The 25977-nt window shown below is 42.1% G+C and overlaps 1 protein-coding gene across 2 annotated transcripts in view; it reads right to left on the bottom strand.

Moving 5' to 3' along the window:
• Positions 1-25646, bottom strand: part of LOC122097505 (kalirin) — a 470035-nt gene extending 444389 nt beyond the window's left edge. For both annotated transcript variants that reach the window (XM_042668072.1, XM_042668064.1), the window contains exon 1: positions 25574-25646. In XM_042668072.1, the coding sequence (XP_042524006.1) occupies positions 25574-25646 (73 nt within the window). The remainder of the gene's footprint in view (positions 1-25573) is intronic.
• Positions 25647-25977: the final 331 nt, after the last annotated feature.

Genomic DNA, 25977 nt, shown 5'->3' with positions numbered 1-25977 from the left:
ACCTGTTGCAACAATGAGAAGTACAAATTGTCATGTCAAAAAGGAGCTTTACAATGTCGGTAGGGGGGGAGTGGGGGGGGAAGGATGGGGGGGAGGGGGGAGGCTGGGAAGGGAGGTGAAGGGTAAACAAAGGAGGAGGCTGCAATGCTTGGTAAGAAATGTATGCATTATCTTGCCCATGTAATTGTAACCCCTCTGTACAGTATGTTCACAAATAAAATAAAATTAAAAAAAAAACAGAAAAAAAAATTATAAACTAAGGAGAGTGTAGCTTGCTCAGAACTTATTCTGAACAGCCCATCCAATGACTGGCAAGATAGAGATTCATGTTCCTTGATTTCTAAAGCATAAGGACAAATAGCAGCTGGTGGCAGTTTACTGTGAATTTCATGTGTCATGTCTGAAAAAAGGGATTCCCGGGCATAAGACAATCTCTGTAAGACTGGAATTTTCTAAGTTGAGATAAACAGAGGAAAGCATTCTTCATAAGTACATTCTCGAGAATGTACTTGACTTTCAAAATGACTTGGAGATTGAAAAAATGTAAGCAATCAACCATTTCAGCCACTTCATTTAGTGAAGAAACTCATCCCTAGAAGTTCAGATAATGACCTGGTCAAGATCACAGGGTGAATGGAATAGAATTGAAAACCCAGAAATGAACCTACAGATCTATAGCCATCTAATCTTCAATAAGGGAGCTAAAACAATAGAATGGAAGAAAGACAGCCTCTTCAGTAAATGGTGCTGGCAAAATTGGTTAACTACTTGTAGAAAACTAAAGCTAGATCCTTATATATCACCCTGCACCAGAATCAACTCCAAATGGATCAAAGACCTCGAAGTCAAAGCAGACACTCTGAAAACATTACAGGATGGAATAGGAGAAACCCTAGGTCTCCTTGGCTCAGGCCGAAATTTTCTGAATAGAGACCCGGAAACACAACAAATCAAAGAAAGGTTGGACAAATGGGACTGCATAAAGTTGCAGAGCTTCTGCATGGCAAAGGACATAGCTAGCAAGATCAATAGAAAGCCCACGGATTGGGAGAAGATCTTCACTAGCCATACAACGGACAAGGGTCTCATATCTAAAATATACTTGGAACTCAAAAAATTAAATCCCCCAACAACAAATCCTCAAAGAAACAACTGCCCAATAAATAAGTGGGCAAAAGACTTAAAGAGAAACTTCTCTGAAGAAGAAAGAAGGATGGCCAATAGACACATGAAGAAATGCTCAACATTCCTAGCCATAAAAGAAATGCAAATCAAAACAACATTGAGATACCACCTCACTCCAGTTAGAATGGCAAAAATCAAGAACTCTAACAACAACAGATGCTGGAGGGGATGTGGACAGAAGGGAACCTTACTTCATTGTTGGTGGGAATGTAAACTTGTTCAACCACTTTGGAAAGCAGTATGGAGGTTCCTCAAAAGACTTCACATAGAACTCCCCTATGACCCAGCAATCCCACTTTTGGGCATTTACCTAAATGTTTACAAACAAGACCACACTAAAGCTACCAGCACAACTATGTTTATTGCAGCCTTATTTACCATAGCTAAGATATGGAACCAACCCAGATGCCCCTCAGCAGATGAATGGATCAAGAAAATGTGGTATATATACACAATGGAATTCTATGCCTCCATCAGAAAGAATGACATTGCCCCATTTGTTAGGAAATGGAAAAACTTGGAAAAAATTACATTAAGTGAAGTAAGCCAGGCCCAAAGAAACATAGGTCCCATGGTTTCCCTTATTTGCAATATCTAGTATATGCATGAGTCAAGCGAAAAAGGTCAGATAATGTGATGTTAAGAAAATGAACCCTTAGATATATATTTTAATGTTTTATTTCTTTCATGCATGTGTTTCTAACGCATTTATAAGATTACTTCTTTGTTGCTTTGTATGTCCCTCCCCCACAGTATAACCCCTGCTTTCACTATATTTGATGTCAGTATAACTCATGGAGGAGATGGGGAAAACAAGTCGTTTAAGGATACCTGTTGCAACAATGAGAAGTACAAGTTGTCATGTCCAAAACAACGTCGGTGCGGGGGGGGGGGGGGGGGGGGATTGGGATTGGAGGCTGGGAAGGGATGTGAAGGGTAAACAAAGGAGGAGGCTGCAATGCTTGGTAAGAAATGTATGCATTATCCTGCCCATGTAATTGTAACCCCTCTGTACAGTATGTTCACAAATAAAATAAAATAAAATTTAAAAAAATAAAATAAAATAAAATAAAAAGATCACAGGGTGACCAACACACAGTTCAGAAGCAGCATCCAGGGCTCTCCACTTCACACTCAGAACACAACTCCTTGCTACACTGAGGCCATGGAGTATGTAGCCAGAAGACTTGAGAAAATCCCTGCTAACAACCCAAGAAAGGCAGGCTTTGACTTAAACTTATTTTGGAAAGATTCCTCTCCTATCCCAAAATAAAAACATGTTTCTCTTTTGGAAAGTGCCCCCAACTACAGCATACCTATGACCTATAAGGCAAAGTTCTAGCAAAAAGTTAAATAGCCCCAAAAGGGAGAAGGAAAAACATAGGGTTAAAAGTACTGACATGTGAAGAAAGAAACTATCTCCTTTGCTCTTAACTTACACAAAGGCTCTCTAGGAAGCTGAAGGCTCTCACCATTCATGCTCATGTATGGGAAGATCAAATTGAATCCAACAGCATAGAAATGAAAAAGCCTCAGAGAACAAAGCCCAGACCTGAAGGTCCTAAAAAGAGTACATACCTAGATACAGAACCAAATGCAGAAAATGGGATAACTCTTGTCATGGAAAAAAAATGGCACCCAACCAAAAGCTTGACAGCATCTTAAAGAGAATGCTAAAGAGATTTAGGGTTGGATTTGATGGTACCCTGTCTATAGTCAGATCCTGCCAATTGGAGAGTTATTTGGTTCTGGGGCCTCTGGGATACCTAGTGTACACATGCCTGGGTCCATCAGAAACTCATGTGGAAAACTCTCCGGTCTTTCTCACAGGAGAAAACACAAAGAGAAAAACCACAAAGATGCTTGTTCAGTGCCTTAAGTACTACACACAGTAATTAAGATGATCTGAAAATATTTCCCAATCAGGTATTTATAACATAACAAGTAATGTTAAGTCTAACATAAGACATATAACAAATTAAATAAATAACTCAGAAAATTAGGCAGAACTAAATAGCTACAAGAGTTTAGAAACTGGGCCAGGTTAAAGAGAAGAAATTAGATGACCTCCTTTTAGACTCAAGAGAGATATTTGGTGGCATCAGAAGAGAAAATATTTTGGTTAGCAGTTAGCAAATCTCTGTGAACCCCACACCCAATTCACAGCCCAGTTATTCTGGCTCAAAAACAAGAAATTACATTCAGATTCTAGGAAAATTATAAAGAATTAAATGTATATCTACATCACATCTGATATTAAAAGTGATACATTATAGAATCTGTTGGGAAATGCTAAGTCATTTCTGTAATCAATTTATGTTGAAGTTTTTGATTAAGATAATGCAAGCCTCAATCTCACAAAAAAGTAACCGTAAAATCAGACACTGTGGAAGTTTAATATTTTGCTATTTGTTATGAGGAATTCAACAGGTTTCTTCTTAAAGCTCCAAAGGTCCTGACAGTGGCTAATGAAGAAACTATTTGTCATAACCCTTATAAATTAAAAGGCTGTATTCAGCTACATTATAGATCATGTTCTCCTAGAGAAACCAGTTAGAACTAAGGACAAACATAATTCTGCAAAGTTGATATTAAAATTATTCTAATTAGGACTCAGAAATCTAGGTAATAGAGAACCAATACATACTATTCTGGGAGATTTATCATCACTTCCTATTACTTACTACTGCCAACACACCGTTGTGAACATGTCTGCTGGCCAGTGAGTCTAACTGTAGAAAGGATAGTCTAAAGATCCCTTGTCTGCTGTCCCGAGGTTGGCAAATGTGGTAAGGCTGGCTGACCGGGCACAATGGTATTATGGGCTACCTACCAGAGAAAAGCTGAGGTATAATCTAAAAGTGTACCAAGCTTATAGGGAAGTATCCAGACAGAGGCTGAAAGGAAAATAATCCCAGGGCTCTGTAAAGTTTGCACAACAGTTGGGTGGGGAAAAAGGATATTCATATTGGTTTCTATGTAACAAAAAGATAGACACAGAGAAGAAAGTGGTATTGTAACTGGTGTTATAAGATGTTCTCATATGGGCTATCTCCACCTAGCTTTAAGGCTTTTGTTTCCTAAAAAAGTCACAAGCATTCTGAGGTTAGCATAAATATCCAGATACAGGCCCTAAAGGTTTTCTAGGCCAATTTTTGACCTAAGCATGACTTGATTCTCTATCTGAGCTTTGCATTTGGCAAGAAGCCTGGGAATTTCCTCAGTTTGTACATGGTAGACACTCTCCCTGAAGTAGGAAAAAATTTAATTTGACACAAGTGATCAATCCCACTGGAATGTTTGCATGCACAGTGCCAAGCAGAAATGGATCCTAAATAGAGCACTGCTGGATAGGGATGGGACTTTTAATGTTGAAAAACGATACTGTCACCAAAAAAGCAGATACATTTGCAGCCAAACATAAGCAACAACACAGGCATGCACGTGGCACATATATGCACACACAAGCATGCAGACTTGCCACTCTTCTGCGACAACTGTTATCTACATGTAAAACTGTCCAGCCATCAGTCACTTTGAGTTTTGTTTATGCTTCATATTCAAAGTGTTTAGAGAGTTTGAAGACTGGAGCAATGTCAAATTCCTTTACAATAGAAAGCTACAGTGGCTTGACAAATAGCCTTATACCCTATGTGATTCTTGCAGTACCAGTCTTGATAAAAACACAATCTAAGCCATACATGGAGATTATGAGTCTTCATTCTCTCCTGCAAACCCATGTCAACTGACATAGAACCCTCTGCCCTTACATTTCTTGTATTATTAGCTACATCTCAGTATTTTCCTAACATGAATTCCTATCTCCAATGTTGGCTCTTTCAACATGATACAAAGCTACTAAAATGAAGTTTTTAATTTGTCATATCATTCTTAATATACTTTATACCCCCACATGCACACACTGCTTGCAAGATAAAATCTAAATCCTAAAATCAAATCTCTTAAATCCTGCTAGGTGTGGTAGCTCACACTTGTAATTGTGTAATCACAGTTTGAAGCCAGCCAAGCTAAAAAGTTTGCAAGATCCCCTTCTCAACCAATAGCTGAGCAAGGTGGTATAGATATGATATCCTAGCTATGCAGAAAACTAAGATCAAGAGGATCATGGTTCCAAGCAAACCTCAGAGAAAAAAATTATAACTGAAAAAGCTGGGTGGAGTACTGCTGTCTGTCATCTCAACCATGGGGTAGAGGTGGAGTGGAAAGTAAGACTTTATCTCAAAAACAATCAGAGCAACAGCAGTAAGGTATCTGTCTAGCAAGTGCAAAATCCTGAGTTCAAACCATAGTTCTGCCAATAAAACCCAAAATCCAAATCCTACAAAGCCAAGATCTCACATACCTCTCCAGAACTTCACACCCTACAGTCCTCTAATGTCTCAGATCTTTGCATAAACTCTCTGCCTTTCCCCCATCCTCTCCTAGTAATGTAAAAGTTATTTCCCATCATGACCCTCTGGATAATGAGTCCATCTTCCAAACGCCATTCAAGTAGCTCCTACTGTGTGACACTACCATATCTTCCAAAATAGGCTTCACCACTCCTTGTATGTTCCTACTAGCCACTAGCAAGATCCTTTCACATGCCTGGAATAATTTCATGCACTGTAAAAGTTTTTAGCATGATGCCCTCTACCAAATGTAGGTTTTAAGAAGGTTTAGAAAATGAAGTGGGGGGTGGGGGAGAATGGAGATGCAGTTATGTGAAAGAAAAGGCAGAACAAAACTAAAATACTAGTTTGATTCCCCTATTTCTCCTTTTGATATGATGGAGTTGGCCCCAGAAAAAGAAGACTTGGGATTGCTTTTACTATCTTTTCCATTTGACTCGAAGAGGGAAAGTTCAAGGACATGAACTGATAGATCAGTGAGAACTAACCTACAGAGTCATCCCTCTTGAAGGCATTATCTAGGGTGTCTGGTACATTTTTAACTGCAGATTCTGAATCCAGAGAAACAAACTGAGGATCCAGAAATTCCAGTTACATAGCCACTCTTTGTTTACTATGAGCCAAAAATGTTGGCCAGCCACCTGCTGACCATCAGAATGAATCTGACCATCGGAGTGCTTCTCACAAAGGGGATTAATACCCCTCTACCAAGCTAGGACTCTGAGTGGTCTATGAGCTCCAGCTTCAGGAGAGCAGCAATCCTGAGCTGCAGAGACAAAAGACCTGTGATTGGATGGAAAGTCTGCGAAACACAAAGGCAAAAAATCCCTGACATTATTCACTATCTGGTTCCAATACCCTTAGTTTCCCTGTTCCCTCCTTGCTGTCCATTTAACCCAGAACATTATAAGTGGAAGATACATCCCAGGCCATGCAGCTCAACTTTGACATTTACCTCAGCAAAGGAAAGGGACTTTCCCAAACTGGATAACTGAAATGCTGTTCTCCTGGCACTCAGCCAGCTGTTCTTCTACTGAACACAACTGTTTGACATCACCATCACTTACTGCTGCTTCACTTAGCTATTTGGTTGGTTGGTTGGTAGGCTGGTTGGTTGGTGGTTGGCTGATTGATTTGGTTTTTTGGGACAGAGGGTCTAAAAACTTAGGCTGGCCTTGAACTCATAATCCTCCCATTTCAGTTCCCTGAGTGCTGGAATTATAAACACCTGGTACTGCTGGTTTATTTTTACTCTGGACTGCTTGACCTGGCCTACTTTGCCACCATCACCGGGGACAAAGTTGCCATTTTCCCCAGTCAAACTAGAAATAATGCTTATAACTCCTAGCGCTGTTTGAACCCCAGAGCCCTGGAGTGAGAACAGTACATAAAATACATAAGTTTTTCTGTGTTAAAAGAAATGAAAGAATTTTGGATAAAATCAACATTGAAGTCAGGCACCAGTGGTTCATGCCTCTAATTCTAGTTACTCATGAGGCTGAGATCTGATGACCAAGGTTCAAAGCTATCCTGGGCAGGAAAACCGATGAGATTCTTACTTCCAGTTACTCATGAAAAAAATCTGGAAGTGGAGCATTGGCTCAAGTGATAGAGTGCTATCCTTGAGTAACAAAGCTCAAGGAAAGTGCCTAGGCCCTGCGTTCAAGCCCAAGGACTGGTTTTTAAAAAAGTAAACAAAGAGCTCCATTTCAGAGCAGCAGAGCAGCAGCTCTACATTGGATGACATTTTGCTATGTATTTATTACTGACTAAAATCTCTTATTTACCACATCCTTCCTGAGGAATATATTTCATGAACACTTAAGACTGATGTTAAAAGAATTAATTTTATTGGAAAAAAAGCAAAACTGACTGGAATTCATCATTTTAGGAGGCTAACATGACTCAGAAAACAGATCCTGACAAAGTAAGGGGAAACCAGACCCAGTAAAAGCCCCTACCTCAAACATTAGTCATGTTTACCAGACCAAAACGCCAGCCTCTCCAAAAGCAGATCTCCCTGGTGCAGCTTGGTGTGTAATCCATCTCTACTCCATTCCCTCCTATAACCAGAGCTCCTTAAATACAGATACTTTTCCATATACCCCTCTGCACCACAGCACAGTATGTACCAAGTGTTCTCCAAACACTTGCACTCACATCCCTGCCTGTTTACAAGCACATAGCACAAACATGCATATATATGAGATCCCCAGGAATGCAGCTGGGGAATCCAGAAAGCCTCATTTCTAAACCTCGGCCTCCCAAAATCACCATTTTAACTAGGGAAATATTTTTTAAAGGGTAATGTACTTTACTCTTCTACATGTTCTTACATATATTTAACCTCCCACTTTAATCTTCTATTTGCCTCGGGAAAGTTTAAGATACTTACAGCAGCAGGCAAAGAGAAAGTGGCAATGTTCAGCTGTTGATATCCAAGATTGGATTTTTTTTTTTTAGCATGTAGTTTAAACTCCCAAGCCCCATGAACATATACCAAGATTCAGGCTGTATAGACCTACTCAGGAGGTTACTTTAAACCAGAGATGAGAAATAACGCCATAAGAAAGAGGGAGCCAGGCACCAGTGGCTCATGCCTGTAATCCTAACTACTCAGGAGGCTGAGATCTGAGGATCACGATTCAAAGCCATCCTGGGCAGAAAAGTCCATGAGACTCTGATCTCCAATAAACCACAAGAAACCCAGGAGTGGCACTGTGGCTCAAGTGGTAGAGCGCTCGCCTTGAGCTGAAGAGCACAGGGACAGAGCCCAGGCCCAGAGTTGAAGCCCCAAGACTGACAAAAAAAAAAAAAAAAGAGGGAAAATCTTCTCCTCAAGCATCTGGGGATGGACACTATAAAGATTCAGTCTAGAGCAAACAGCAAGGTCTCAGGTTCCTATTTATATTCCCACCTCAAGGACCAACCAACTAACACTGAAGGAAGGCAGCTTTAGAAATAGTTCAATAGGTGGCCAGGTATTACCTTCCAAGAAGTGGAAGATACAGGTAGATGGATTAAGGGCCGTATGAAAATTTATTTCTGAGATTGGCAGAGAGAAAAAGCAAGAGACTCTATTTAAAAAATAAATCAAGGGCTGGGAAGTAGGCTCAGTGGTAGAGCGCTTGCCTTGCATGCCTGAGGCCCTAAGTTCGATTCCTCAGCACCACATAAGCAAAAAGAAAAATGCCAGAAGTGGCACTGTGGCTCAAGTAGTAGAGTGCTAGCCTTGAGCTGAAGAGCTGAGGGACAGCACTCAGGCCCAGAGTTCAGGCCCCACGACTGGACCCAAAAAAATAAAAAAAATAAAAATAAATAAAAAGGGGCTTGGGCATGGCTCAAGTGATAGAGCACTTGCTCAGCAAGCACATGGCCTCATATTTAAACTCCAAGACCACCAAAAAGAAAGAGAGAAAGGAAGGGAAGGGGGAAGAAGAAGGAGGAAAAGGAAGGAAGGAAGGAAGGAAGGAAGGAAGGAAGGAAGGAAGGAAGGAAGGAAGGAAGGAAGGAAGGAAGGAAGGAAGGAAGGAAGGAAGGCAGGCAGGCAGGGAGGGAGGGAGGGTGAAAGGTGGGGAGGAAGGAACCCACTTGATATAACAGTGCTTGAGACCTCTAAGGACACCCGGAAACATTGAAGACCTCTAGCAAAATGACTGTCACATAACATGAAAGACATGTACAGGGGAGGGGATGGTGATCAGTGAAGAAAAACACGGCACTGGCTAAGGTGGGTGTCCAGTTAAGAAGCCAGTGGAGAGGCTCTGTCTTGTCTTCTTCTTGCAGTTGGCATTGAAGCAAGCTGGGCATCCACATACCTCTTTGTTCCCTGGTGATGGTACTTAGATTCAATGACCAGGGAAAGACCTAGAATCAGGACAAAGAGGCTCCTGTGTTCAGAAGCTTTAACCTCACAGGCAAATAATAAGGACTTGAAGTTTGGTGCTGTATCTCAACACATACTTCAAAAAGCAACATGTTTGCAAACAGCAAAGAACAGGGAAGTCTGGCCAGCATGCTTCAAGCTCCTGGAACCTTCTTTTCCTGCTCTCATCAACATCAGCACAAGTTTACCCTACCACTTCAACATGCCTAGACCCCATGCTGGAAAAGAAGGGGGACAGGGCATTGAGTTATTAGCCTAAAAGAAACAGTCATCCAAAAGAGAATAACCTAGAAAAGCAGCAATGTATCATAAATTAACAAAATTGGGCAAGGGTAGGTGAGTGAGCTTTACTTTATAACATCTTAAGAACTATATTTTCTTTGCACATCTGATAATGAGAAATAAGTGTACAATAGAACTGTAGTACCATCCAGAAGAAGAAAAACTCTCACTGGGTCTGAGTAGTTAGATGAGCAACTGTTCCACTTTCATACATACAACCCTTCAGAAGCATGGGGAACATATCATGAAATGTTTCACTCCATCTCTAGGCTGCCAATTTTCTACCAGACATGGGAACAAATACAGTCCTCGAGCACAGTGCAATCTATCACTCCCATACAAGTCCTCTAGCTCGGCTTTCAACCACACTCAAAACCAGAGAAGACCCTAGAGAAGAGCTGACAAAAATCTCTTCTTGGGTACTCAGCAATTTTGTTTTTCCAAAGCACTTCCTTCTATCATCTCACTTTATCTTGTATTATTCCTATGGGATATGGCAGAGAAGAATGTTGACCTCTTTATTCATATGATTAAAGAGAGGTCCCAATTGTAAAATCAGGCTGAAGGAACTGGCTTGGCCAAGTCACACAGCTACTTAGCAGAGGGTAAGACTGGAAATCAAGGTCTCCCAAATCACATCTTTAGTTTCTTCTAGAGAAGCACTGTCTATGGTTTTTGAACATGCAACCTAAAGTGCTTCCATACCTAGCTGCAGTATTGGAATTAACTGGCACTCAGGCTTACAGACATGTGCCTTTTTTTTTGGTTGCGACTGGAAGTCTATCTCCTATCTCACTTAAAGGCCCACAGTAAAAGAAGCCAAGAGCTGTCTCCACTATTCATTTTAATGTCACCAACAGAGCACCTTAAACATTCCATAGAAAGCTATCCCTTGGGGAACAGGAACTAGCTGTCCTCCCTCTTTTTTCTCTCCTGAGGATAAAAGCAGAGGAAACATCTGAACCCACAGTTGTCCTACAGCCACCTTTGAAAAGGATCAAAAATGCAAGTCCCCCTTCTTAGTATGGTTTAAAACAAATAATGTCCCAGAACCAACACTAGTCCACAGAAAATCTGGGTTATAAGCATCTATCCTTAGAACAGTGGTTAAATAAAACGTGGCATATCCACACAACAGCTATAAAACAACTCCTAAGGCAAATGAGGTAATGCTATATGTCCTGACAAAGAAAAATTCCATGATTATCAAGTGATAAATGAAAGTTGCAGAATAACAGAGCATGATCCTCTTTAAAAAAAATAAAATGTAAAAGCTATGCACTTACGTAAACATGTCATTAAAATAGGTACATAGGTACATATACCTGGTAAGTTTATCCAAAGAGTCTGGGAGGAGAGGAAGAAAGCACAAACTCCTGAGCACTGGTAGCTCATGGCTGAAATCTTAGGTACTTAGGCAAATGTTGAAAGCCAACCTGGGCAGAAAAGTCTGTGAGATTCTGATCTCCAATTAGCCAGCAAAAAACTGAAGTTGTGGTTCAAGTGGTAGAATACCAACTTTGATAGAAAAAGGAAGCCAAATATGAGTATGAGGTCCTGAATTCAAACTCCAGTACCAGCACCAAAAAGAAAAAAAAGTGTGTGTGTATATCTGTGTGTGTCCTTACTTTTGTTTTATGTAAACATTTTTGTATGACAGTATAAATGCTTTGACCCAATAAACAAAAGATCTTATGTCTTTCTACATGTCCCCATATAACTGTTAATGTGTATGAAAGTCTTACTTTGCTCAATGAAATATATGTATCTGAGTATGTTCTACACTTAATTGAAAAAAACTTCATTTATTAAAAAGTCTAGCTACCACCTCTCTCCAGCTGATTTTCATCTTAATCAATAAACAAGCCATAGATATAAAGACCAAAAGGAAATAGCTTCAGTTAGCCAACAGGTGTTCTCTCCAAGTGAGTGGATTACAGTTGCTTTTCTGTCTCTTATAATTCATCATATTGTCAATTTCTATACAGCGATACCGCATTACATGTTTCATACTAAACAATAAAAACATTAAATATTCTATGAAGACATATCTAAAAGTGACTCTCTAAATAAAACTTTAATTTAGTAATTATTGAAATTATTTTAGCTTATAAACAGAAAAGTTATTACATGAATCAGTGCATGAATGAAGCTTACTTTCTGGTTGATCTCAAGCCATTTTTCTCCTAATCCCAAACCATAAATTGCTCAAAGAAAACAACCATGTGCTACCTACTTTTGGCAGTTCTCTTAGCATCTGGCATACTACTAGACACATTTAGTCATTCAGTCAGTATTGATTAGTTGATCCATTTGTATGTTTGGACTTTTCTATTTGTGTTTTTCTAAAAGGAGAGTATTTATTTACTTTTCTGGTACCCATGAAATATATGAATATTTGTAAGTAAGTGATAATAAAGGACCCTTCTGACTAATCCAGACACAACAGACAACAGTATTTCACAAGGTTAACTTTATAAGTCTTCTTGTGAACTTTGCAAGTCTTCTTCTTATGGACTTGCCTGTCCATAAGAATGACTCATTTCCTAGCCAGGCAACCAGTGGCTCATGCTTATCATCTTAACTACTCAAAGGTTGAGATCCAGAGGATTGATGTTCAAGGCTGGCCTGGGAAGAAAAGTGCTCAAGTTTCTGACTCCAAAATAATCAGCAAAAAGGTGGCCTAGAGGCATGGACTCAAGTGGTAGAGTATCAGTCAAGCAAGCAAGCAAGCAAGACAATAACAAAGCCTTGAGTACCAGCTCCAGTATTTCCAAGAAAAAAAATTCCTTAGTGTTTCATTAATTCCCAAGTGGTCTATAACGAATTAGTATGGAAAAACAAAACACCAAGACAACAAGTATTAGTTAATCTAGTTTTATCTGCTAGGCATTGAACCAAGTGTTGAGAAAGAATAGAAAGTCCAAGCAAAGGAATATACAGCATACATGGACATGCGCATTTTCCAAAGTAAGGTTCAATTGGGAAGATGCTGATGTCCAAACAAGACTGGCACAAACCTCATTGTTACCCTAGATATCTTGTCTAAGTCACTATCCAAAAGCACAAGAGTCCATATTTTTATCCCCAGAATGAAGAACTTGGCATACCAATTCACTCTGAATTCATCAGATAGATCATCCTTTTATACAATTCTCCAGAGAATGCATTGGTTCCTCTCTTCCCAGGCTCCCAATGTCTATCAGTGCCTGCAGATAACCTTGGCTCACTAAGACAACTGAGGTCAGCTTATAAAAACTTTAACATTCAACCTAAAACCCACCTAGTCTTTTCCCATATCCACAGAAGAAGAAGATAACCTCTTTGTCCAGGAATCTCATACTCCTCTTACTATTGAGGAAGCTGACACCCACCCCACTAACCTGCCCTGACATATACTACCTTTTTTTATACCACCTTTCCACATAGACAGTTTCCATCATTATCTCTTCCTATGAGTTTTTCAGACATTCGAAGTTTTCTCACTCCTTGAGAAGGAGAATCTTCACAGCATAACAGATAACCTTTTAACTAATAATATGCATGCACAAAATTATACCTGCAATCTTTATACAACTCACTGAAGTTTCACACAGAATATAGCTATAATCAAAAACCAAAAGGCTATCAATATCCCCAAAATGTCATCTTGATTATCATGTTTTTTTATTACTTTTAGTATCAAATTTCCTCAATAGTGGTCTATACTCATTGTCTTCATTTTTAACACCTTCTTATCCATTTTAACCCAAGCATTCCGTTTTCGATGAATTCTTTCTATACACATCCCAAGTAAGGCTGCAGTTCTTCCCCTACATTCTCACTACAGAGTGCCATTCTCCTCACAGCTCTCAGCACACTGCATTACCATCTGTGTATGTGCCAGGAAATCTCTTTACACTGCCCTCCTTGTGAGAAAGATTATTTCTGACTTATGAGTATATACCCAGTGCCTCACACTTAGTAGGTACAGCTGATGTATGACGCTTACACAAAGTATTCAGCAAAAATAATTAAGTTCTTTGTTCTATTCCCATCAAGAGTAATAAAATTTAGCTGTCAAAACTCTGTGGATGGGACCTTGAAGAATGAGATAAGTATACTGATCTAATATTTGGTCAAGCATCTCTTTATATCCAAGTATCCATGCACTTGGGAGAAGAAGCTGGAAATCTTGTACTTCCTTTTGACTTAGAACTGTGATGTTATTCCCAATAATGCATCCATCTCTTGTTATACTTCTGACAGTGTATATGACAATCCTACTCTCTGACTGTTTGTAGAACTGCTCTTCCCTTTCCCCATACCCTCCTTTCTAGGACAGTAAGTAGACAGAAGTAAGAATCCCTTAGGAGCCACAGACTCCTCCTCTTAACCCCCTCTGTCACATCCAATTAACCATCTGTCAGTCTCCCAGGCCCCTTTCTAGGCTCACTGTCCAGCTGCCAACTCAATACAGTGTAAACCCCACCCCCAAGATGCCCATTGTGTGTGGGCTGTGGGATAACAGTGTAAAAGGTAGAGATTTTCTCCTATAGCTCTAGTTCCTACTTGCCATGCCCTGGAATAACTGTAATTCCAAGTTTAAAAATAATACTCTTAACCTATCTTTCACTGGAAGAGAGAGGCAGGGGGAAGAAAGGAAGGTGAAAAGAAGAAGAAAGTGGGGGAGGGAATAAAGGATGGAGGAAACAACTGAAGAATCATACTTTTGATTATTTGGAAAGTAAAGGGGTCAACTTAACTGTAATATAATAATAATGTATATGTTATCATATTTTTTTCTTTTAAAAATGTATGTTCAATAATATTTATCTATTCATCATACAAAATTGCATTGCATATTTTAATTTCAAGATGTAAGAAATAGAGGTGAATAGATTAAATTTTTCTCCTTAGACTAGATTTAGAAAACTAGCATGCTGCCTGATGTTTAGTAACTGATATCTCAGCTCACCACTTTAGATGATTCAAATTACTTGTTCTCTCTACTACCTTCGGATGATCTTTTTCCTTTTTTATTATCTTTAAATAGTTGTACAAAGGAGTTGCCATTTACCAGAGTAGTTTATGAATACAAGATATCTTGATCAGCCTTTTCAATATTCCCATCCATCCTTCCCCTATATACCCAGTTCCTCACTCTTCTTAATTTTGTAGGATATATATTGGATTCTTGGGGTTTTTTTTCCTTACTCATTTTAAAACTGAAGAGACTAAAGCTTAGCATGATAACTTGTGCAAAGTCACATAGATAGTGGTGTCTGTTGTGTTTTAAGATTCTCTGATTCTGGAACTGATTCACTCCTAAGGAAACTCCCACCATCTTCTGCTCCAAGGAAAATAAGCCAAGTCACCCATAGCCACCCACTAGAAAAGCAGTACCCTGATGCCTACTCCCCACCCCCCTGGAGGGCCACATGACCCTAAAAAGCCTTAATGAAATCAGGCATTTCACTTGATGATAGTTCTTCAGCATGTCCCTAAGACAAAGAAAGGAGTGTATGGGGACAAAAGATAGTGCAATACCTTCCCCCTTGTGTGAGAGTATAACCTCCTCATAAAGAAGGAGCAAAAGGTTTCTCTATAACTCTGCTTTCTCCTAGGACATCAGAAGCATTAAGGAAACTGGAAATTCATAAGCAGATGCCATCCCTGGTAGATACTGCCCTTGGTGGTCAGGGATGGAGCCCTACCCAGGAGACTACCTGACCAATTCTTGCCTGAATCTGCCTCACTCTCCTCTCTTCACTCACCTCCCAGACTTGTCTGTCTGACGTATCTCCTGCTGGAAGAGATTCTGCACTAGCCAAGATTCCCTCATTAGCCTGAAGCAGTCTAACCTTGTAAGTGCTAACCTTGAACCTTCCAACCTTACTTCCCAGACTTTCAGCCCCAGAACCTGAGGGCCATCAACTAGTTCACCCACCTCACAGCTTGTACTGCCCTCCTCAAGGATGGTAGCACTGGCCCCTGGGTATCAGTCAGATGATGCTCTCTCTGCTGGAGCAGTCAGTCAGGCCCATTGCATCCTCAGGTCCTTACTAGCCAACAACTTGTCTGTGGTCTGTATCATTCTCTGGCCCAAAGATGACCCTAGCGCTGAGCATTTCGATCATGGTAGGGAATTTGCCTAGTATGCTTAAGGCCCTGAGTTGGATTCCAAGCAGATACTATTGTAAGCTTACCTAGAACTTTCCTCCATCAATTGTTCCTCCACCCCAAGTATTCACGTATCTTCCCTACCTAAAAAAAGCCTCCCCTCAAGTCTGCTCCCCATCTCCAACTACTTAACTATTTTTAACCTTCTTTTTACAGCCAAACTTTTCCCAAAAGTCATCTATATGCACTCCCACCACTTCCTCCCTATCCACTTAGTCTTCGTTCCCCCTACAGTTTGAATTCCACTACCGTATACAGGATTGGCAATTTCAAAGGTTACCAACAATCTCCCTGTTTCCAGAACTTGCAGTGTTTGCTCAGTCCCCATCTCCTTCCACCTCCCTGCAGGCTGTGTTGCTCACCTGTTTTTCTCTAAGCATTGCTGTTTTCCCTCCAGACCTTCACTTTTACCTACACTTCCGTCCTTGGCCCTCTGCCCTTAAATCTGTGTAAGCTTTTCATTTATTATCTCATCTATTCTGATAGCTCCAGCCACAACTTCTCTCAGATATCTCCCAAATCTATATTTCCAGCTCTGGCCTTCCTCCAAAGCTCGACTCCCTTCTTAGCCTCCTACTGAATCAACACCTCCCTTAGCTATTGCACTGACACCTGAAATGCAACATGTCCCAAAGTAAATTCTCCAAATCCTCCCTGTCCTCCTGCTTCCCCACAGCTGCTTCCCTTCTTTCCAACTCCTGACTTTCATCAAGGGCACCTCCGGACTACCAGTCACTCAGGCTCTAAACCCTGGTGTAAATCTTGGAGTCCTACCTCTTCCTTAATGTTCCTATTTCTAAGTTCTAAGTCCTATATATTGGATCTCCAAAAGATCCCCTCAATTTATATTCATTCTACAATAACACCTCAAATTCAGACCCTCCTAATCATCACTGAAGTCTCCTAAATCATCCCTGGCAAACAGTCCCTCCCTCCCCTTCCAAAGGACTGCCTATTTAACTTCCTGATCATGTCATTGTACCATTCAGAAACTTAAAGGGACTTCTAAAAACAGCTGTGAGGAAAACTAAAAAGTCACTGGACTTTTCTATTCAAAGCCTTTTTGACCTAGAAGCCCAGTAAATGCTTGATCATAAAAGCAATCAATCCACACCCCTTTTCAAGTGTCATCTTTTTTGATCTACTTGCATCCTCTGGGTCATCTAAACCAGTCTATTTACTGTCCTAACTAAGCCATGAATGTTCACACTTCCTCTTTCACCTCTCCATCCTAGGAAAATAACACTGTTTTCTCACCCAAATCCTTTCCATTCTTCAAGCCCCAGTTGAAGAAGAAATAAACCAAAGCTCATCAGCCATTCTCCCTTTTTCTGCCTTTTATGCCTTTATTCCATGTTTTATAGCTAGCATCTGGCTGGCTCCCTTCTAATAAAGCCATGGGGGCAGAGAAGATACAAAGCTAACTCACCAACAATTTCTACTTTTCTTCCATGAATTAATTCCTCTGTCCTCATGGATGATTCTTTCTGTTCTCTCCTCAGAAGGCAAGATTTTAAGCAGCTCTATTGATCCAACAGCTCTGTGGCTGTCAGTCATTTCCTAGTTATTTTGCTGCCAGTCATCCACACACAAAGGAGTGTCAGGAGTCTGAACTGAAGGCAGACAGAGAAGGAAAAGGTAACTCCCTACATCCACCTGAAGCTCAGCAGAATCAAGAACTCCATTCATACTAGGATCCTCCAGATCACAATGGGCCATGTGACCCAGGGCCTGGGCAGGGGCTGGAGACTACCATTTTTGTTCTGTGGAAGAGGAAAGAACAGAAATGTTCTGGTCTGTTCTAACAGACCAGATAGCCCTTTGAGTGCCCTTGGGAAGCCAAAATGAGAAGAAGTGCATTTCCTTCTGGACTGCAAAGGTCCCATGGAGGTCAGGTTCAATAAGATACTATGTCAGAAGAGGCACTTAAGAGTAATAGAATGTTGTATTTGGAAGTAAAATCTACATGTATTTGTATAACATTATACAACTTAAACCTTTCATATATGCTATCTTATGTGAATCTTTCCACAAGTCTATAAAGGGAAACGGAATAAGGAGACTATTATCTTCATCTTACACACAGGTCAAAGTCAATTGCATAACTCATTCAGATTAGTAGACAGCAAAGAAAACTGTTACCTCCAGCCAGGTCTTCCTTCTCAGATTTTTCTCCCCTTCGAGCCTCTTAAATCCAGATGTTCCCTCGGGATGTAGTTATGTCTAGTTCCCTGCTCTAAATCTTTTCCTGGTTTTATACACTCCCACAACATACTACCTATACTGCCTATAAATAAGCACTCAAAACTAAATACTTGTTGAACAAAAGAGCACTAAAGCCCAAATCCTAGCCTTCTGAGTCCACACATAGGCAAGGAATCTTAGTTCCATCATGCTGCAACTCTCCCACACCTTCTCTATGTCCAGAGATGTCCTAACTACATCATCACATCCACTTCATAGCTAAAACAGCAGGAACAATCCAACTAAATAGGATTTCTCATGTTCCTATAGTGTATCAGAGACTGATGCTTCTCATATATTTTTCCCTACTTAATTTTCTCATCTTGTGAATTAAACCTTATTAGACCCATTGTGCAGAAGACTTAGGAGAAACTTTATAAAGAAATTCAACCATACCTTACCCATAGTTACCACCATGTCTTTCTGTCCCAAAACACAAAAGGTTCTCAACCTCAGTAGTATTGACATTTTTTGATTGAATACTTCTTAGTGTCCAGTATTTTGTAAGCTATTTAGCAGCTCCCTTAACCTCTAACCACTAATGTCTGTAGCAAACCACTCCCTCCCAAGTTGAGATAACCAAAAATGTCTCTAAACATTGCCAAATGTTCCCAGAGGACAACATTGGCCCTGAGAAAGAACCACTGGACCATAGCATGCCTATGTCCAGAAGCAATACCAGAACCAATAAACGTGTTCATTTTCCAAATCTAAGAAGCATCCGCAGTTCATCTGTTCCAATGTGTTATATTTACAGACTTTTTACAGACTACTTACTTACTTTTCAGCTGATTTGTTTCTGTCATCCTGACATCTTTTTTCATCTACTGAAGGAGTATCAAATACAACTAGAATGTGCCACAAAGTCATTGATAATTGGTGATGCAAGGATAAACCAAAGTCTCCTCAGAGTCTTACAGAGATAGACATGGATGTCACCAATATGTTCTAAAATATTATTCATGTAGACACTGCCTATATAAAATACAATATTAACAGTCTCTCACCAAACCCCCAAAGTCTTCTCTATACCCCCAGAAGTTTCTGGGATTTGGTGTACCCAAATATCCAATTCTTGATGGGTGCAGTAGAAGAGAATCAAGAAGGCACAGTAAGCATTGAATTAAGCATCATGTTAACCTTCTAAAACATCAAGTATAATGTCAAAAAGAGACATTTTCCTTTGCTGTAAAAGAGACCCCAAGTGATAAGGAAGCTTTCCCTTTTTAGGTGCCTGGCAATGCACAGATTGAGTGATGATATTTACTCCAAGAACTGCAAAAAATATAGTTGTTTTAAAAATATTCCTTCTCTATAATCTGGACATATAGCTATGGTTTCAACTGCCCTGTCTGTCTAAGTGGAGTGAGTTTATTACTTGAGAGAAAAGTTTAGAGAGAAAAGTTTAAAGACTTATACCATGAATACAAACATACCATTACCTGAATTTAAAAAAAAACTGCTCGTTTATTTTGCATTTTATATTTATTAAGCATTATTTTTGCTTTATGTTTATATAGGGAGGGCTTTTGGTAAATCACACGATATTTTAAAGACTTCTTTCCTTATCTCTTTTTTTAAAAGGAAATTTATTTATTTATTTGTTTATTTATTTATTTATTTATTTTGGGTCCAGTCGTGGGGCCTGAACTCTGGGCCTGGGCACTGTCCCTCAGCTCTTCAGCTCAAGGCTAGTGCTCTACCACCTGAGCCATAGTGCCACTTCCAGCTTTTTTCTTTTTGCTTATGTGGTGCTGAGGAATCAAACCAGGGCCTCAGGCATGCAAGGCAAGCGCTCTACCACTGAGCCACCTTCCCAGCCCTTCTTTCCTTATCTCTAAAGGATAATTTCAATGGGAGATAAGCCCTGCATGTATTATCGGAATGATAAGTGACAAAATGAGTACAGACAGGATTTTACTTAGGGGGGGTCATTGTGATCATTCCCAAAAGAAGGTGGAGCTTAGCACTTGAAAAATTAATTGTTTTTGAAGCATGGTGGTACAAGTGCAGATGAATCAATGAAAATATTAGTCAGGGTGCTCTAGAGCAGTAGGACAAACAGTCTGACTGAAGCCAATCAGTGAAGTATGGACTTGATCTTGAAGGCACTAGGGAGTCACTATAGGTTCATAAACCAGTTAGTGACAGGACAAAAGTAGTACTTTAGGCACTGTAATCTACAGTGGCAATGTGGAGTACGGATAAGCAGATTCTGAAGGATGAAAAGGAGGACAGGGAAGAAACTGTGAAAGTCATACTGGGACCTGGCCTGTGGCCATAGCCCTAATAACAAGGGCTAACTATGCCAGGCAATCCAACAGAACTTGTTTGAGGAGACAGATTCTTCACAGCCAATACCATGATTTAAAACATCATGACTATTGAGAATGTCACCTACAGAAGTTAGGAAGTCAGGGAGAGGAAGTTGTCTAGAGAGTTGGAAAGACACAGTTGAGCCTGAGGGTTGGCCAAAGCCCAAGTAACAGCATTTCTCCAGTTGAAAATGATTGGATGCGGAGGCCAAAGGGTGTCAAAATGATAAAGATAGAAGGTATTTCATATCAATCTCTTTTCATTAGTCTTAAGTGTTTGCTTTTGCATTTAAAGAGGGATAACCAGAGATTGAACATAGGCCCTTGTGCTCTACCACTTGCCTAGTTCTTTTGACTTTATTTTAGATAGAGACTCACACTTTTCCCATTGCCAGCTTTGAACTGTGTGATCCTCCTTCCTCTACTTCCTAAGACTCTAGATGTGTAGACATGCACCACCATACCCATCCATGCCTTTACATCTTAAAGAAAAGTATCTTCTCACCAAAGCTAAGTTCTTGCTTGTGTTATGGAACCTATTCTTGTCTCACCTCCACAGGCACCCAATTCAAACATCATTCTAGAGTCTTTGGGTTTCCTCTGTGCAAGCTCTTCCCTAAATCTTCTCTGGTGCTCTAACAAAAAAATAAAAACTCATGACTCTGGCTAGCACATCCTTCTTTCTCCTACCACTGATAAACTACAAATAACTATATCCTGTTTATCATCCCCAAATACTTATCCTGAATGTCCATTCTATCCTGTATCCCTAGAGATAGCTGAGACTTCTTTTTAAAACTAACACACACACACACACACCCCTCTGCTCTTACCTGTCAGCCTATCTTCTATCACATTAAAGCCTATCCACATTTCTTTGCTGCCACTTGCAAAATAAAGTTTCTCCTCAACATCTAACTTCAGCCCTTGTTCTTCTTCCACTCCCTTCCCATGAATGCTGATGCATTAAAAATTAATAATAATAAAAACTAGCTGCATTTGGCCTTTCAAATCAGTGTGGTCATTCCCATCCTCCAGTCAATGCTCCTCTCTTAAATCCCACATTTCCAGCTCTTGACCAAACAACTCCACTTGGATTTTGTCCTGCATGACTGGCTCCTGGGGAAGGGGGGAGAGAGGATGGAGGCGGGGGGAAGAGGGGGGATATGGGAAGGGATGGGAAGGGGAAACAAAGGAGAAGGCAACAATGCTTGATAAGAAAAGAAATGTATTCATTACCTTGCCTATGTAATTGTAAGTCCTCTGTACAGTATTTTCACAATAAAAAAAAAAAAAAAAAACTAGCTCCTATACACAACCTAACTATGTCAGTCAGGAGGGACATTGTCTTTTGGATTCCCAAACCAGTTACTTCAGTTTACTAGTGGACTTCACTTTCTTCTCCCACTTACAAGTAAATCTCAGAGTTATTTGACTCCCCATCCTTTCTGCCTTCAACCTTGACCAAATACCCTCAGCTCTGGATTTTTTTTTGCATCTCTTTGGGTCTTATATTTCACCAATTCATGAGTAATACTGGACCCAGTTTAACCTTTCTAAGTACCACTTTCTTCATGAACCTGTAATGACTCCCTACTGCTACTGAATCAAATCCAAATTCCTAAAAGAGGTGTTGCACTTGTAATTCTAGCTACTCATGAGGCTGAGATATATGGATATATATGGATTGTGGTTCAAAGCAATCCAAACTTCTCTCCTGGATTTTCAAGACTCCCCTTGTTTGGTCCTGATTCTCATTCCTCACGAACCTACACCTTCTGTTCTGTATCCCAGACGCCTCAATGCTCTTAATTTTCAATGGCCTACTCTTCACACACCCTTCAGGAATTACCCTAGAGTTCACCTCTCACCCCAAGTTCTGTCAAGTTTGCAACTTATAGCACTCCAACACTTAGCAACTAATTAAACAGGAATCTAGAAGTTCTTGGAGGGCAGACTGAATATTTTGTGTTCCACAGCACCCTGGACAGCAGACTGTGTCTTGCAGAAGTTGAAAAGCTCTTATTGATTGACCTGTCAGTTGGCTTTTATTCTCAGTTTTGAATTCCTTTATCTCGCCTTCTCTGCCTCATAACCATGACCAGCACACACACACCACACATGCACACACACACACACACACACAAGCACACACGCACGCACACACATTTTATTTATTTAGCCAGTCCTGGATCTTGAACCTAGAGACTAAGTTCTATATCTGAGCTTTTAATTCTCAAGGATAACACTTATTACCCTACCACTTAAGCCACAGCTCCACTTCCAGCCTTTTGGCAGTTAAATGGACATAAAAATCTTAAGGACTTTCCTGCCCAGGCTGACTTTAAACTAAGATCCTCACATCTTAGCCTACTGAGTAGCTAGGACTATAGACATGAGCCATCACACCCAGCTCAACAAGTTTAATTAAATTAAAATCTAAAAGTTGTACCATATTTCCTCAGGCTTTGAACACAGAATTCCCAAAAAGACTATCTGAAGTCCACCCATGTATACAAATAGCGGGCTGGGGTGCGATATGTTTGTACATGTATACACAAGTGTGAAGGGAAATGAGATTTAGGAAATATAGCTTATTTGGTCAAAAGAACTAAAATGCCAAAATAATCAGAAGACAAGTAAGGAACCAATGACAGAATTATTTAGAACATGCCCAATTAAAGGCAGAGTATGCCAGGATTTAGACAAAGTAATTACCAATCTGGTCTTTATGCATGCAAAATTTTCCACCACAAAGAATCCAGTAATTCTGGTGCTAGGAACTTTGTGATTTTGTTTGATGGTTTCTCAATTGTTCAGTTAAATGAATTTATATTCCATACAGCCAACCAGGTATGGTGTTATATCCCATAGAGGTAGAGAACAGAATGAAGAAGGTTCAGAAATAGGGCTTTTCTGCTAGAGACTGAAGTGGGGCAAAGATTAGAAATTACAACAGAGAGAGCCAGACAGGGTAGAGGGTGGTCCTACATCCATTCTCCTTTGTAACTTGCTAGAAGTCATCAGTCATTTCCATCTTTATGCATTGAGGATTGAAGCAGGGCTTCTCCCTGAAGAAGACTATCTCCAACAGGAGTCCCACAGGAGACTGAACCTCATTCTACTACTTACTCTGTGATTTGAACTAGGAGTAGACAATGTAAGCCATAGTTGTATTTTAAAAGGCCCTGGGAAAAGTAACACATTGGACCATTATAGGCCATTAACACCATTAACACCATTAACACCGTTAACACTGTGAATTCATTTGCCAGAAATAAGCTAGGCTCCAGAAACTGGAGCTCTGCTCCAGGGGCCTGGGACAAAGACGGTATGTGTCCTTGTGATGGGATAGCAGGAAAAGGGAAGGAAAAGTGGGCACCAAAACATGAAAGTGGGTTCTAGGAAAGGAAAGTGAAAAGACACACACACTTCACAAGATATCTCCCCCAGATATCACCACCCAGAGCTAAGAGAATGCTAAGAGCTAAAACCGAAATCAGGTGGGCCCTTCTGGAGAAGGTTCCAGGCTGTCATTTAGCTTCAGAACCTCTTTCCTAGATTCTAGATTATAAACTCAAGTCAGAAACCCCTTCAGAATCTAGGGGTGGGGGTTGTGAGAGAGGGGGGGGATGGAGTTGAAGGAGAGAGGAAGGGGGAGGGGGAGAGGGAGAGAGGGGAGACAGAGAGGAGAGAGAATATGAATATTGACTCCTCAGCTAAGAGGGTGGAAGGAAAGTGGAGAGGCTAAGTCCTGGAAGCAGAGTAGAAGACAGAGGCTCCAGCAGCCTTCCCAAACCCTTTGACACATCACTTCCTACCCTCTTTCTTTTCCAGACCTACCAGAGAATGACCATAGAGACTAGCTAAGTGTTGATTTCCAGTACCACAAGTCTTCTCAACAAAGAACCTTACTCCCTTCCCTAGAGCTGACCTCCAGGGCAAGGCAATGCAGTTAGGAAACAGATGGATGTGCAGCCGCTGCTGTTAACCCGACCCCTGACCCCACCAGTTCGTGTCCTCTAATCAACTTTCCAAAAAGAGAGCAGATGTGTGGGGGGACCCATAACTTATCAGACTGCTTGGGACAAAGATTACAGACAAAATGGTTCCAGACATGTGGGGAGATGGGGAACTACACAAAACGCAGCTGATGGAAGCCACAGGTATGGGGGATCTGGGGACTCCCTGGCCGACAGAGAGACAAGGGCCACAGGTGGTGGGAGATGAGGGTGGTCCGAGTCCGTGCTGGGGAAGGGACGTGGAGCATGGGAACAGGAGGAGCTGCAGGCCTCTGGGTTATGGGAGGTGGCAGGGTTGCCAAAGAGCCGCAAAGACATCTCAAGCAAGCAAAGATTTGGTGGGTGTGTATGAGAGGGACGCTAACTCACGCTTCCAGGAACCAGCGGTTCTGATTAAAAGCGCCTCGGTTCCCAGAACTGGACACGAGAACGAGGAGGGGGGGTCCGAAGCGCCCCCCTCCCTCCCAGCCGGGTCCGCCTGCCGCTCCCCGCACGCACCCGGCACACTCGTGCCGGTCCACTCCGCTCCGCAGCGGGAGGGCCCGTCAGTCCCCCGCCGGCGGAGCATCTCCCGGCCCCCTCCGGGCTGCCTCTCTGCACATCAAGGCCCCGGGCTCTGGCCAGGAGGTGGGGTGCCGGCCCAGAGCACCGGGGAGCCCCGCTGACAGACACCGGGGAGAACCGGGAGCCCAGGGAGGGGCCGGAGCGGCGCGCGGCAAAGTGACCCAACATCGCCCCATCCCTGCGCTCCGGGAGGAGGCGGCCCGAGGGGGACCGCCTCCAGCCTCCCCAGCCCACATTCCCGCAACTGGGGTGAACGCCGAGGGGCGCCGAGCTCCCCGCCCCCACGCCCTCCCCCAAACGCAGCCAGCACTGCCATAACAACAAGAATCTCGGCAACTCCAGCCCGGACGACCAGGGCGGGAGAGGGGGGGGTGGGGGGGAAGAGGCTGCCCCCCAACACGCACACCCCGGCAACAGCCTGCCGTCCCCAAACTTGTCCGAGACGCCGCGTCCGAGGCAGCAGCCGCCGTCACCCCGGCCCTGAGCCCCTGCCCGGCTTACCTGTCCGGAAAAAGGCGTCCACGTCCGAGTCGGTGGCTCCCCCTTCCTCCGCCGCCCCCTCTGGGGGGTTCATGACTGGGGAAGGGCGTCCGCGGGCAGCCGGGCGCCGGCGAAGCCTGGGGCCGAGCGCGGCGCGGCGCCCGGTGGGCGGAGGGCGCAGCGGCCGTGGCCGCGGAGCCGGCGGCCGCGGGGGCTCCGAGAGCCGGCGCTGGGCGGCGGGGCTGAGGCAGAGGACGCCGAGCCTGGCTCAGGCGGCGGCGCGCGGCGGGCTGCAGGCGCCTGCCGCCGGCCACCCCATGGTCCCCCTTCCCCGGGACGCTGGTCGCCCGCTGTCTGGGGCCAGGGCCGGGACTGGGGCCCGGGCCGAGGCTGGAGGGTCCGTGCTGCCTGGACGCCCGCGGTCC

This window comes from Dipodomys spectabilis, unplaced genomic scaffold, assembly GCF_019054845.1.
Source record: "Dipodomys spectabilis isolate Male_0828 unplaced genomic scaffold, ASM1905484v1 ptg000017l, whole genome shotgun sequence".
In the NCBI taxonomy this organism is placed as follows: domain Eukaryota; kingdom Metazoa; phylum Chordata; class Mammalia; order Rodentia; family Heteromyidae; genus Dipodomys; species Dipodomys spectabilis.
The sequence above is the reverse complement of the archived record's forward strand: the minus strand, read 5'-3'. Positions and strand labels throughout refer to the sequence as shown.